Source organism: Erinaceus europaeus, chromosome 8 (genome assembly GCF_950295315.1).
Source record: "Erinaceus europaeus chromosome 8, mEriEur2.1, whole genome shotgun sequence".
NCBI lineage: Eukaryota > Metazoa > Chordata > Mammalia > Eulipotyphla > Erinaceidae > Erinaceus > Erinaceus europaeus.
In genome coordinates, this window is record NC_080169.1 from 92077461 (window position 1) to 92092251 (window position 14791).

At 37.6% G+C, this 14791-nt stretch overlaps 1 protein-coding gene across 1 annotated transcript in view; it reads left to right on the forward strand.

Moving 5' to 3' along the window:
* PTPRZ1 (protein tyrosine phosphatase receptor type Z1) overlaps positions 1-10602 on the forward strand; it is a 220877-nt gene extending 210275 nt beyond the window's left edge. The window contains exons 24-28 of the mRNA XM_060195756.1: positions 3182-3310; positions 5138-5284; positions 7395-7537; positions 8252-8387; positions 9641-10602. Coding sequence (XP_060051739.1) covers positions 3182-3310; positions 5138-5284; positions 7395-7537; positions 8252-8387; positions 9641-9781 — 696 coding nt within the window. The 3' untranslated portion in view covers positions 9782-10602. The remainder of the gene's footprint in view (positions 1-3181; positions 3311-5137; positions 5285-7394; positions 7538-8251; positions 8388-9640) is intronic.
* Positions 10603-14791: the final 4189 nt, after the last annotated feature.

Genomic DNA, 14791 nt, shown 5'->3' on the forward strand with positions numbered 1-14791 from the left:
AGTAATGACCTAAGACATGGACAGCACCACTAATGGACATACATCAAATCTATTAGACCTACAAACCACAGGAGCAAGTGGACTAACAGTCTTTGACATTCAAGCTATATAAATGAGCAGATACAGAATTCACATTCAACGTTCAGGACTGATAAGGGCATACAAAACATACATTCACTGATCTTAGACACTATATTTCCATTGCCAAAAGAGAGTCTCTAAGCAGGCTCAGAACAATCTGACTTTAGCAAAGTCCAGTCTCATTGAGATTCCCATTCTGGAGATGCAGTACTCTTCTGACCTTCCAATCTGTGTTCATTTAGGAACTTGGGCTTATTATTATTATTATTATTATTATTATTATTATTATTTATTGTGTGGATTTTGTGAAAGCATAGTAAGAGTATAGGGGAAGGAACTCCCATTATAAAGATGGAGGTCTGAAAAGATATCCCACCTGTCAGACTCTCCCTTTCAAGGGTCGAGCAAGGAAAAGCATTCCTGACTCAGTTTCCCCTTGTCAGTCTCCCAAGCATCACAAGAACCTACACCCCTTAACACTTAACTAATTCCCTTGTTATAAACCAAATGGTTTGCCTGCTTAAAGTTCACCTGCTGTGATCACACATACTCCATATATCACCATTCTGTCTGGACCAAAAGTCTTTTCTTTCTATTTCCTTAACCCCCTCTTCCACCTTGATCTAACTCCTCTATCTTATCTCTCTGCCTTCAAGGCTCCTCTCTGTCTGCTTCACACTTGCCACTAATCACCCCGGAACTCCCCTCTACAACTATCAAATCTCCTCATTCCTTAGAACCTTCTACATGAGAGTTCTGACCTTCAAAAGCCATCATTACCACCACATGTGAAAAATGTCCTTTGTTCCCTTCTGCTACTTAAAGCCTGCCTTGTGTACAACAAACAGATCTTTTGTAACAAAATGGTCTCCTGGTCTTTTCCTGTTGTTAACCACAAGAGTTAACACAAGAGGTCAGTATGGCTGACCTCTACTGCGAGGCCTTCCACATGAGTACCAGCAATTATTATTATTATTCTCATATTAGCAATTCAATAGTGATTTAAAAGTAAAATTATAGAGATATAGGTCCACACCATACTCATTTGCAAAATTCTGTGCCCCAACCCTCAACTAACCCACATTGATAACCACCATGGTACTCAGAAAATCTTAGAGAGGATTTTGTTGTGGCTTTCTCATCCTTCTCCAGCTCCTTCTCCTTTGTTCTTTAAACTATGTATTTGAATTGTCTCTATTTCACATATTAGCAAAACCATTTGGTACTTGTCTTTAACTTCCTAGTTTATGTCACTGAACATAACTGCCTCCAGTTGCATCTATTTTGACACAAAGGACACAAAGGAAACAATATCAAGTAGTATTCCCTTAAGTACATGTCCCATAAGCTTTTCAATCACTTATTTTTCAATGGGCAACTAGGTTGCTTATACTCCTAGGTTATTGCGAATAACACAACTGTGAACATAGAGGCATATTTTGGTGGGCCTGGATTTCTAAAGATAAAATATATCTCTTCTGTGTTTAGAGCCCACCTGAGAGGAATGAGTGCTTTAGTGGATGTTATGTGACTTTAATGTTCATTGCTGGCTGGTCAAGCACTTAACTAAAGGAAATGGTTCCAATTTCCGTGTGGAAATCACACTGCTCTATTTATCCAGGAAAGAAAATATTTAGGAGGTTTGGGCAGTGGTGCAGCTAGCTAAGCGCACATAGTACAAAACACAAGGATCCCAGTTTGAGCCCCCAGTACCCCACCTTCACAAGCAGTGAAGCCAGTGGGTTTAGGCCAAATGGAGCTAGCAAAATGGCCACCTCCTGCTATGCACACCAGCCCTTCTCCAGGTCTTCTCCAGATTGGGACTTGGAAGAGAAAGAGGGCGAAACCAGAAACAGCAGCGGGATTTATAGGGTAAAAACGAAAGTGGCAAGTCGGGGATGGGATTGGCTAGGAAAGGGGGTGGAGAAAACAAGGCCCTCTGGGAAGGTAGAAAGCTTCCATAGCAGCTGTTGCAAAGGTTCTAACCAGTGGAATTAACTAATACCCTGCAGGCAGGGCGGGTCTCAGGCAAAACAATGATTATGTAAATAGACCATAGCATCAAACAATGCAGGGGAGCTGATGTAATGCCCAACACTTTATCCTTCTGGGAGTATGGACCCAAGGTCATTGTGGGATGCAGAAGGTGGAAGGTCTGGTTTCTGTAACTGCTTCCCCACTGAACATGGGCATTGACTGGTCAATCCATACTCCCAACCTGCCTCTCTTTCCCTAGTAGGGTGGGTCACTGGGGAAGTGGAGCTCCACGACACACTGGTGGGGTCCTCTGTCCAGGGAAGTCTGGTCAGCATCTTGCTGGCATCTGGAACCTGGTGACTGAAAAGAGAGTTAACATACAAAGCCAAACAAATTGTTGTTGAACAATTATGGACCTAAAGGCTGGAATAGTGCAGATGAACTGTTGGGGGTTATTCCCTCCAAGCTCTTGTGTACTTCTGCTTCCAGGTATATATTTTTCCCTAGTTTATGGGCATATGTGAACATATGCTCTATCTCAGGGGACCTGGTCTATATCTAGGTTTTGGGACTTTGTTAGGAAGTGAACCACCTGGAATGGAATTAGAGAATACTATGAACGGAACGGTCTCACCTGAGTAATGAAGCTGAAGGATTGTCATTCCACACCTGAAGCCTCTGGACACAGTCTGAAGTGAAGTATCCTGAGGTGGCACTCATTGTGTTGACTAGGTTGTGATCAGCGGATGGAATATTATTTGATATGAATTGAGAGAAGAATGCAGGAAAGTGCACCTCACCCTAAGGTTCCAGGACTGGGGGAGATATAGGCTCTATAGTAGAAATGTGAATTTCCTGCTCTCTTAGGGTTCAAGAAGACAATGGATAGTTATCCCACAGTACTGTCAAAAGAAATGAATGATTTAGGAAAAGAAAACATTTAGTGCAGTATCTGTCATATGAGAAATGTCCCATAAACACTGCCTATGTCATATAATCACAGTTTTATTTAGAGAAATTATATAAAATAAACACTGTCTTGACTTTAAATCCATTAAATTATTGTTTTTGATTATTTAAAATGTTATATCCAGGCTCAATCTCCTACTCGTTGATTTTGTAGGGTTACTATCAAAGCACTGAATTCATCATCACACAGCATCCCCTTCTCCATACTATCAAGGATTTCTGGAGGATGATATGGGACCACAATGCCCAGCTGGTGGTTATGCTTCCTGATGGTCAAAATATGGTAAGTCTCTCCAGTCACATCTAAAGTCAAAATAGCCAGATGTCAAGCATACAAAATCGGTGACAGAAATCAGAGTATTGGTCAACTTCAGCATAATATGGTATTGAAGATAGGATCTGAAATCTCTGGAGTCTTAGGCACAGAAGACTTCACACTTAAATTATTTTCTTGGTTCCAAAGATTTATTAAAAAAAAAAAAAAAGAGGTGCCATGTGTTACTAAGCACAATGTACTAGATTCTAGTCCCCCTCCCCACCTGCAGAATGGAAGCTACACAAACAGTGAAGCAGGTCTGCAGGTGTCTGTCTTCCTGTCCCCTGTGTGTCTACCCTCCTCTCTCAATTTCTCTCTGTCCCATCCAACAATGTCAACAACAATAATAACGACAACAAGGTCAACAAGATGGTAAAAATGGCCTCCAGGAGTACTGGATTCGTAGTGCAGGCACTGAGCCCTACCAATAACCCTGGAGGAAAAAAAAAAATTATATATATATATGGAACCTGAGAGGCATCTCACTGGGTAAGGTGTGTACCTTGCAATGCATGTGACCCAGGCTCAAGCCCTGGCATCACATCAGTATGCTATAGCAGTGGAAGAAATTCTAGTGGTGTGATATATCGCCTGTTTGTTTCTGTCTATGCATAAAAAAGCAGCTCAAATAGCTAACACTTCTACAAGAAAAAAATTATTAGGCTATTTGGCAATTCCTCACTTTAAGAAGATCTATAAGTACTGTTTAAAGATCTATTTCAGGGCTGGAATGACGGCTTAGTGACAGAGCACATGCTTTGCTTGTGTAAAGTCCTGGACTGGATGCCAGCACAAAACAAAAACTAAGTAAACAAAAACAAATAGAACACAGATCATAGAGTGGTGTTTTGGTCTCTGTCTTGGTCTCTATTTTATCTCTCACATAAAAAATTTTGGAAGACCTATTTCTTTAAGGTTTTGCTTATAATCTTAGCATTGAGATTCTTATCCATCAAGTTAAACTATTTCAGATGACACTGAAAACTGCTCTTGTTTTACTCATACATAAGTACATACATATTTATGATACAGAGAGAAATAGAGAAGGGGAGAGAGACCACTCCACCATTTGGGAAGTACTCCCCTTACAGGTGGGGGCCAAGGGGCTTGAACTTGTATCTTCATGCATTGTACCTTGTGTGCTTTACCAATTGTGCCACTCCACTGTTGGGAATTGCTAAACTCTTAAAATCACTTAAATTTGTTTCTTTTTTTTAATTTATTTTAATATTTATTTATTCCCTTTTGTTGCCCTTGTTGTTTTATTGTTGTAGTTATTATTCTTGTTGTTGTTGATGTCGTTGTTGTTGGATAAGACAGAGAGAAATGGAGAGAGGAGGGGAAGACAGAGAGGAGAGAGAAAGAGAGACACCTGCAGACTTGCTTTACCACATGTGAAGCAACTACCCTGCAGGTGGGGAGCCCGGGGCTTGAACCGGAATCCTTAAGCTGGTCCTTGCTCTGTACATGGCCACAGAAACTTAACTTGCTGCGCTACCATCCGACTTCCCTAAATTTGTTTCTTTACTAAGTTGTAAATTATAGAGACAATATTTTACCATTGATATTAATAGACTAAGAAAGCTACATAGTAGTTGGGTTTCTAAAGTGTTATATTTTATTCAACACACAAAACTGGTTTAAGATTCAAGATATTAAAAAGCATAGAATTTGAAATCCAAAAAAACTGTTTGAGTTTAATGTTCTGTGACAGCCAGTTAATTTCATTTCACAGTCTAACTTACTAGAGAATTTATGAAAATTTAGAACCTTTTTTGGTTTTTAATTTTCTAGGCAGAAGATGAGTTTGTTTACTGGCCGAATAAAGATGAGCCTATAAATTGTGAAAGTTTTAAAGTCACTCTTATGACTGAAGAGCACAAATGTCTGTCTAATGAAGAAAAACTGATAATTCAGGATTTTATCTTAGAAGCTACACAGGTACGGGCATCATTAATGTGACAAACTGTTCATCTTAAGCACATGTTAAATATGCTAGCCTAGAATTCTTTCTTAGATATAAAAAGAAGGAATATTATTTCTTACTAATCGAGATACAGATTATCCAAATGGTCTTTCCCTATGTAACACTTTCTTTTTCAAAATGTTATAGAATCATTACACAACTAGTCATCACATGTGATGCCATTCCTGATTTCTAAACACTCAAGAAAAAGTGTTTATTTGTTACTACAAAGTAGTTTCTGATAGATCTTAAGGTAAAAGTGAATCTAAGAAAAATAGCTTTATTCTATTACACATTTTAAGTAAATTCTTATCATCTATTAAAATGAGAGAAGCATTATCTATAAGAACAGGTTCACTTCTTCGTACCTGTAGTGTGTTGTAAGTGAAAAAATGCTTGGAAATATGCAGGATTTATAACAGAAACTATCTTACTACACTCTTGAGTATCTCCAAGAAATCTGTAAAGATAAAATAATTTCCTATTCAATTAAAACAAAAATGAATTACAAATTGATTCCAGTCCCACTGACAAAACTGTGGTCTTGGGAAAGTAATTCACATTCCTGACTTCTAAAATAAGGAACAGAAACTAAAAGAATGTTAAGATCCCTGAGGACACATAACATTCATTTGTTCTTTTTACACTTTAGAAGTTCATCTCTTATCAACTGTAGATGTTACAAATACGTCTCCTACTTTGTGACTTGGTTCTTTTGTGAAGTCTTTTTCTTTTTTGTGGAATGAACGTTCATACCATAAGTCCATAAAAATATTAACATTTTCATTTTTACTCTATAAATCATTATTTTCTTGTAAAATTTAGTCTTATCCTGAAATCAGGAAGAAATTCTACTGTGTTGTTTTTGCTCCGCCTGGAACAGAATTATTGTTTTATATTCTGTGAGGTAAAGGTCCAACTCTTTGTTTTCCATATGAATAACTTGTCATAGCACGACTTATCGATCAGCAATTATCAATGCCAGTTGCTCATAAATATATATGTATACATATGAGCTTTTTCTGGACATATATTTTATTCCATTTACATTTAGTATTCCATTTTATATTTAATAGCACACACTCATCTTTGGTATATATTTTCATGGTTTATTGGCATAACCCACAGATAATATTTGCCTGTAGCAGCTGTGGGAAACTTTTTTTCTGCCAAGGTTCATGTGGATATTCATAACATTATATGCTGGGCCATGCAAAATCATTAACCTAAAAATTAGCTTAGGCTTGTAAAATAGCTCACTCATGCAGTGTGCACTTTGCCATGTGTGGGACATAAGTTTGAGCCCTGTCCCCACTACCTGAAAGAAGTTTCAGTGTTAGGGTTCTCTCTCTCTCTCTCTCTCTCTCTCTCTCTCTCTCTCTCTCTCTCCCTCCCTCCCTCCCTCCCTCCCTCCCTTTTTCCCTCACTATCTCTGTCTTTAAAAATATAGCAACTAGGAATTTGGATGTAGCGCAGTGGATTAAGAGCAGGTGGCGCAAAGTGCAAGGACCAGTGTAAGGATCCCGGTTTAAGCCCCTGGCTCCCCACCTGCAGGGGGAGGGGTTCGCTCCATGGGCAGTGAAGCAGGTCTGCAGGTGTCTATCTTTCTCTTCCCCTCTCTGTCTTCCCCTCCTCTCTCCATTTCTCTCTGCCCTACCCAACAACGACCACAGCAATAATAACAATAATAAAAAAAAAGAAGGGCAACAAAAGGGAATAAATAAATAAATATTTTTAAAAATATATAGCAACTAATGGTGCTATGAAAACATTCTGGTTGCCTTACTAGGGCCATACCAAGGCCTTACATGTGCATGGGTCAGACATTCCTCATTCTCACCCCCATAAAGTTAAAAAAAGATTATATCTACACACGACTAAGGTGGTTTCATACCAGTTTCTTTCTGAATAATGGAGGGTGGGCTTCACCAGCTTCCACTCACCCAGGCTACTGACTTGTGCCTACAACTTATTTTTATTATCTTCCCTGTGATTTATGATTTTCCCCAATTATTCCACTCATAATGAATTGTTAATCACCAATAAAATTATTTTTAAAACATGATTTTTTCTTTCTCTTATTAGGATGACTATGTACTTGAAGTAAGGCATTTTCAGTGTCCCAAGTGGCCAAATCCAGATAGCCCCATTAGTAAAACTTTTGAACTTATAAGTGTTATCAAAGAAGAAGCTGCCAACAGAGATGGGCCCATGATTGTTCATGATGAGTAAGCTCCACACTTTAAAACTTTTCACATTTGAACATGCTTCCTGTATGTGTAGATTTCTGGTGTCCTAACCAAAGGATATGAACCAATTTTGGTGATTCAGCCAATTTATAAGTAAACAAGGTTATCACAAAATATGTTTTTTTTTTCATTTCTCTTGGAGCTCTAACTGAATACATAAGATGAATGCATCACTGTATGAATGATTTTTGCTTTGTCTACTTAGAGCACTTTGTGTGATGAGCTGGTGCTTCAGGACTTAAATATTTTGCAGATGCTAATCAGAGAGACATTTCTCAGCAGTGACCTTTGGAAATACAGTTGAACTGAATAGCTTTCATTTGCTATAATAAAGGTCTTTATCCACTAGGACTCTACATATTTCTGTTATAAACAAGTAATGTATATGCTAAAATTATTCATATTACATATGATATATACTATCTAATTTCACTCAGGTCCATTAATTAATTGCCATCACCTCCCACAGTACAAAATTCAAATTTTTGAACAAATATTAAATTCACATAAAGTATTTCATTGATTAATGTCATGAAAACTTGTCAGTGTTTCAGATTAAACTATAGTTCTATACACAGTTGAGTAAAGATAAATGATTTAGTAGAAAAAAATGTATTGTTCGTAGTATAAGTTGTAAAGGCTTTTTTAAACTTCGATGTGTCTGAATGAGACTTTTTAATTTTTTGCTTCAAGACATGGAGGAGTGACAGCAGGAACTTTCTGTGCTTTGACAACGTTTATGCACCAACTAGACAAAGAAAATTCCATAGATGTTTACCAGGTAGCCAAGATGATCAATTTGATGAGGCCAGGAGTCTTTGCTGACATTGTAAGTAGTAAAGCAGTGATTCAATCTTCCACTTTCAGAATATCACTTCCTTCCTAGAGACTGCCAGTCATTTTTTCATGTTTTTCAAAAAATAATAATATATATATATCACATAGTAGCATGTAGTTTGCAAATTGATACAAGTTATTTCAATCCACATATCATAGGGCTGGAAAAATAATCAACACATAATTTTTGTCAAGTTGATGAAAAAAATGAATAAATCTCCCCTGTGCAATTTTGCGAGATCAATTAATTCTGAAAAATGTCCTTAGTAAAAGTACCAGTTAATTTGACTTATCTTGTGAAACCAATAGTAATTTTCCACAGCTTGTGTTCTGTCAGACCTTAGGGAATAGTCAAAAGACAAACCCCAAAGATTTAAACATTGAAACTGTCAGGGGTCGGGCAGTAGTACAGCGGGCGGGTTAAGCCACATGGCTCGAAGCGCAAGGACCCGCTTAAGGATCTCGGTTCCAGCCCCCGGCTCCCCACCTGCAGGGGGGTTACATCACAAGAGGTGAAGCAGGTCTGCAGGTTTCTATCTTTCTCTCCTCCTCTCTGTCTTCCCCCCTTTTCTCGATTTCTCTCTGTCCTATCCAACAACAACAACAGCAATAGTAACAACAATAACAATGATAAATAATGGGGCAACAAAAAGGGGAAAACAATAGCCTCCAGGAGCAGTGGATTCATAGTGCAGGCACCGAGCCCCAGCCATAAGCCTGGAGGAAAAAAAGAAAGAAAGAAAGAAAGAAAGAAAGGAAGAAAGAAAGAAAGAAAGAAAGAAAGAAAGAAAGGAAGGGAGAAAGAAATAAAGAAATCTTAGAAACATAAATAATAGGCACAGCAGTTAACCAGTTACTAAAAAATTAGTAGACAGAAAAACCATTGGAACACAGTGTATGGCAATGAAGTAGACCTACACAAGGATCCCAGTTCGAACTTCCAGCTCCCCACCTGCAAGGTGGTTGCTTTACAAGTAGTGAAGCAGGTGTACAGGTGTCTGTCTTTCTCTTTACCTCTCTATCTTTCCCGTCTCTCTCAATTTCTCTCTGTCCTGTCAATTAAAATGGGGGGGAAAAATGTCCTCCATGAGCAGTGGATTCATAGTGCAGGCACTGAAAGCCAGTGATAACCCTGGAGGCAATAAATAAATAAATAAATAAATAAATAAATGTTTTAAGAAATATGTCTTCACTGAACTTCCTTTTTGTAACTACCACCCCCCCACCCCCCCCTTCTGTTTCTAGGAGCAGTATCAGTTTCTTTATAAAGCCGTCCTCAGCCTTGTGAGCACAAGGCAAGAAGAGAACCCATCCACCTCTCTGGACAGTAATGGTGCCGCATTGCCTGATGGAAACAGAGCCGAGAGTTTAGAGTCTTTAGTTTAAGACTGCAGGAGGTTTAAGGGAATACATATCTGAACATTATTTTTCTCTTTTTTAAATGAGACTGGAAAGTCAGTCGGGTCCTTCTGTTAATCTGTTTGTTTCACATCACATTACAGTAACTTTCATGACATAGGATTCTGCTGCCAAATTTATAGCATTAACAACGTGTGCCTTTTTTTTTTTGCAAAATTTCTTGTAATTCATTTGTGTATAAACTAAAATGATCAAATTTTACAGCATTTCTAAGAATGAATTTGTGGAGGTGTGTTGTTTTTTTCAATGTTGATTTTAACAAAACCTTTTGATTTCTAGATGTCGAGACTCCCAACAAGTTTGTTTTTAGTGTCAAATTTTTAACTGTATTTGTAGCCATCATTAGATTTGCTAGAAATGTAACTTTTAGTATAGTAGGTTGTACATAAAACACTTTATTTCCTATATGATATTCAACATTTTACAACCGCAGTATTCACTTAGAGTAGAAATAATCTGATACTTAACTGTAAATACTGCTCTAATATCTCCATGGACCAAATTTATAATTGTAGATTTTTATATTTTACTACTGAGTCAGTTTTCTAGTTCTGTGTAATTGCTAAGTTTATCTGGTCTTACACTCCAAGTCTTCTGATACTGTTATCTCAGTGATTAACTCTGTTCTAGCATGTGATTTTAACTTTTATGGAAAATAGAAATAAATTTGTTTTTTTTTGGGGGGAAGGTGTTTTTATGATAATAATACCTTCTGAGAATAACAGTGTTGTCTAAAATGGTTTTTATCTAGCACACTGAAGAAATAAATATAAATATTGTCATCAAAATTTATGGTTGTTTTCAGCTTTCTTGTAGAGTGTGTGTTTGGGCATATGTAGCAGACAATTGTTGATGTGTATCCCATTGGGATGATGGAAATGAAAAAAAGCTATTGGGGGTGGGACAGTGTACAGAGCTGTGATTCCAGAAGCGTTCATAAAGGCACATCGGTAATTGACAATATTTCATATTTCTGAGGTCAACCAAACAGCATGTACTGACTGACACTGCTCAACTACTACCAATATTAAATCATTTGGACCTTTTCTACTCAGTAAATTGGACCATTATGCATTTATTTGTGTTCATGAAATCCACAAAAATGTTACTGAGAAACTAATGACAACATCTAGCAGGAAATGTTAGGAAACCAACTCAGAACTGAGCTTGATTACAAGCAGGTCCACTTCCAGTCAGAGAGCAGCTAAGCAGGTGGATTGACAGGCAAGAACCAAGAAGCAACACTCTTGGAAAGGTTGTGGGGGTATAGGAACACTGCTGTTAAAGCAAATCAATCCAACCCTTGTGGAGAGTAGTCTCTAGAATATTCATAATGATAGAAATGGATCTGTCCTATGACCCTGAAATTTCTCTCCTGGAGATATATCCAAAGGAAACAAACGCACACAATCCAGAGTCCTATATACACCTATGTTCAAAGCCATATATTTTGTAATAGTCTAAACTTGGAAGCAAGCCAGGTGTTCAGTGACAGATGAGTGGTATAGAGAAGGAGAGATAGCATAATGATTATGCAGACTCTCATGCCTGAGGCTAAGAGGTCTCAGGTTCAATCCTCTGCAGCACCATAAATCAGAGATGAGTAAATAAATCTCCAGGGAAAGAGGAGGGGGGGGTGAGAGGGGAAAGAAAGAGAGATAAAGGGAGACAGAGGGAGAAAGGGAGGGAGGGAGAAATGGAAGGAGAAATGGAGGGAGGAAGAAAGGGAGGGAGGAGGTAGGAAAGGAGGAAAAGAAAGCTGTGGGGTATGTATACACAATGGTGGAGTACTCAGTTGTTAAGGATGATGATGCTGGGCTAAGGAGACAGTATAATGGGTATATAAGAGACTTTCATGTCCAAGGCTCCAAAGTCTCAGATTCAACTATGAGCATCACTATAAGCCAAAGTTGAGCAGTGCTCTGGTCTTTATTTCTGTATCTTCCTCTGTATCAATCTCTGATTTAAAATAAAGTCTTTTAAAAAAGAGAGAATGATGGAGTCATCTTTATCTCATCTGGGATGGAGCTTGAAGGAATCATCTGAAGCAAGATACGCCAAACAGAGAAGGATGAATACAGAGTGATCTCACCTGTACAGGAAACTTAAGAAACAAGAACAGAAAGGTAAAACACAAAATAAAATTTGATCTAGGTTTGGAGTTTTGCACTGAAGCAAAAGATTTAGAGGAAGGAAGTCAGGGAGGAAACTGGGGTTGGGGGTAATTTGGGGTCCTGATGGGTAATGGTAGAAAAGGTCCTACCTTAGGGGTAAGAGTGTTTTGCAGATACCTACCATGGTGAGATGAGAAGTTTTACCCATTTGTCAACAACTAGACTGTAAACTGTTAACCCCCCCAATAAAATTATTTTTTAAAAATCCTAGATAGAAGAATGGTAAGATGTTAAGACAAATTGGCAGCATCCAAAAACTGTGAGGAGCTGAAGTGCAGGAAAATAGGGAATCATGAGTAATAACCTGAAAGCAATCTACTGCCTCTGCCAAGAGGTCTTGTAACACTATCTGACAAGGAAACCACTCATCTCCAAGATTGCCCAAATGAGGGCTAAAAGCAGGAGGCCAAGAAACATTGGTTTGAAGCTAGTGGTTCTCAGATCATTGATTCCCAGCCAGCAGCATTCTCAAAGCCTGGGAATTTATTAGAAATGCAGAGCCTGGATTTCATCCCAGATCTACCAAACAGGAAGTCTGAAATCAGGTCCCAATAACCAAATGTAACAACTCTTAAAAGTCTCCAGTTTCTCCAGGGCAAAATCAGAAGACTTTAATCGAATCTTTAAAAGGGAATCAAAAGGAGTTGGGTGGTACACATGGTTGAGCACATTACAGTGTATAAAGACCTGGATTCAAGCCCTCATTTGTAGAGGGGGGAACTTCATGGGTAAAGTAGTGCTGCAGGTGTCTCTCCTTACCTCTCTGTTTCATCTTTCCCTCTCAGTTGTCTCTATAATATCAAATTAAAATAAATAAATATTTTAAATAGGGAACAAAATAAGTGGGGTTTTTTGTTTTACTTTGAAGCAGTTATCTAAAAGAGAAGAAAGTAAGAAAAACTGCAACAAGTCACAAGTCACAAAATTTTATCTTGATAAATAAGATATGAAATTAATAATTGATAGTTAATGAGAACAAACTTCTAATAATATGTTAAGAGAGGTGTGATTTGCAATTCAGGTAAAATGGTAATGTTTATTTCTCTTAATTGAATATTATGAGTATGCAAATAAATGTTAGCTACTTACAGGCTTTGGGGGTCTCACTAGAAATAGATTTGCACCTTAGATGAATTTTTATTACTAATTTCCTTCCAACAAACATCTGTAGATTTTAAGAGTGATTTCAAAATTCTAATACAAATAAGTGTTGCAAGTACTAAGATAAAGGAATCCATGTGAAATCATAGCTATGATCAGGATAAGAGCTACTTAATGAGTCTGAACTGAAACTATCATTCACTCATGCTAAGTCAATAAAATGATGATATAAAAATAATAATTATTGTGTAGATTGTACCCCTCTTGTCCTATGGCTCTTCAGTGTTCCCTTTTTACAAATAAAAATGAAAAAAATAATAAGTGTTAGTTAAAATTAGTAAGATTCACATTTATTTTTTTAATTTTCTAGGAGAAAAGGTAATGATGTTAATTTTGATTCCTTGGTTGTATTTCTATTCTTACCTCCTAGATTGCTTGCTTCACAACTTTGCTTCCCAGTAATTCACAGAATCAAATAATAATAAGACATACATCTTGAACTAGGAGTACATGTCAGCATAATTTCTTTGGTTTTCCTTAGGTTTTGTTGGAAGAACAAAAATATCTGAACTCACAGGCTATGGAACTTTTCCTTTTCTTGGTTTTTTATTGGTGAGTTGCCTTGCTGAATCTCTTCCAGAGAAAGATAATATGTAAGTCAGACAAGCATTTAGTGACGTTAGCAAGGAGGTAAAGGACAACTACAGGATGGTTTCACTCACATGTGGAATCTAGAGAACTGAACACATGTACTTGAAACAAACAAACAAAAAACCAACCCCTACTTAGACTGTGGAAAATTATAATAGTTATCTAGGAGAGTGGAGGTGGACACAGACCTTTGGTAGTGGGAAAGGTGTGAAATTATACACCTATTAATTTATAAACTTATAAATCACTATTAATGTAACATGTCAGGGGGAAATATATGTAATACTTTGAGTTCTGTAACTGCCTAGACCATACCTCTAAGTATAGATATTTGCTTTAGCCGAAGTATTAATGTTGGAGATCTGTAAGCTGCTCAAACTCTGACACTGGCCTTAAATTGTTCCAAGGAGCTCTAAAAATATATATGCATATGTAGCTTTTAAAATATCTAAGTCAACTACAACTTTAGATCAGACAGTTAAAAATGATTTGTCCTGTCAGTATCTAAAATATGGAGGTTTTCAGATACCACTAAAGGGCACAAAGTATAGTGAGGTCAAGTATATTACTCTAGATGCTAGCCATTGGATTATCACTGAAAACAACCACCCTCCAAATAAATAACCTGGTTATAATAATAATTAATTATTGCTTCTTTTTTTTTTTTGCCTCCAGGGTTATCTCTGGGGCACAATGAATCCACTGCTCCTGGAGGACATGTTTACCATTTTGTTGCCCTTGTTGTAGTTGTTATTGTTTTTGTTGTCATAGTTGTTGTTTATGTTGGATAGGACAGAGAGAAATTGAGAGAGGAGGAGGGAAAGATAGACACCTGCAGACCTGCTTCACCACTTGCAAAATGAACCCCTGCATGTGGGGACCTGGGGTCTCGAATAGGGATCCTTAATGCCGGTCCTTGAGCGTTGTGCCATGTGTTTTTAACCCACTTCGCTACTGCCCATCACCCTAATTATTGCTATTTTAAACTCTTCCTAAGACTACAAGAGACCCTTTTATTTCTCCCTAAAATACTATTTTCTCCTAGGCCTGG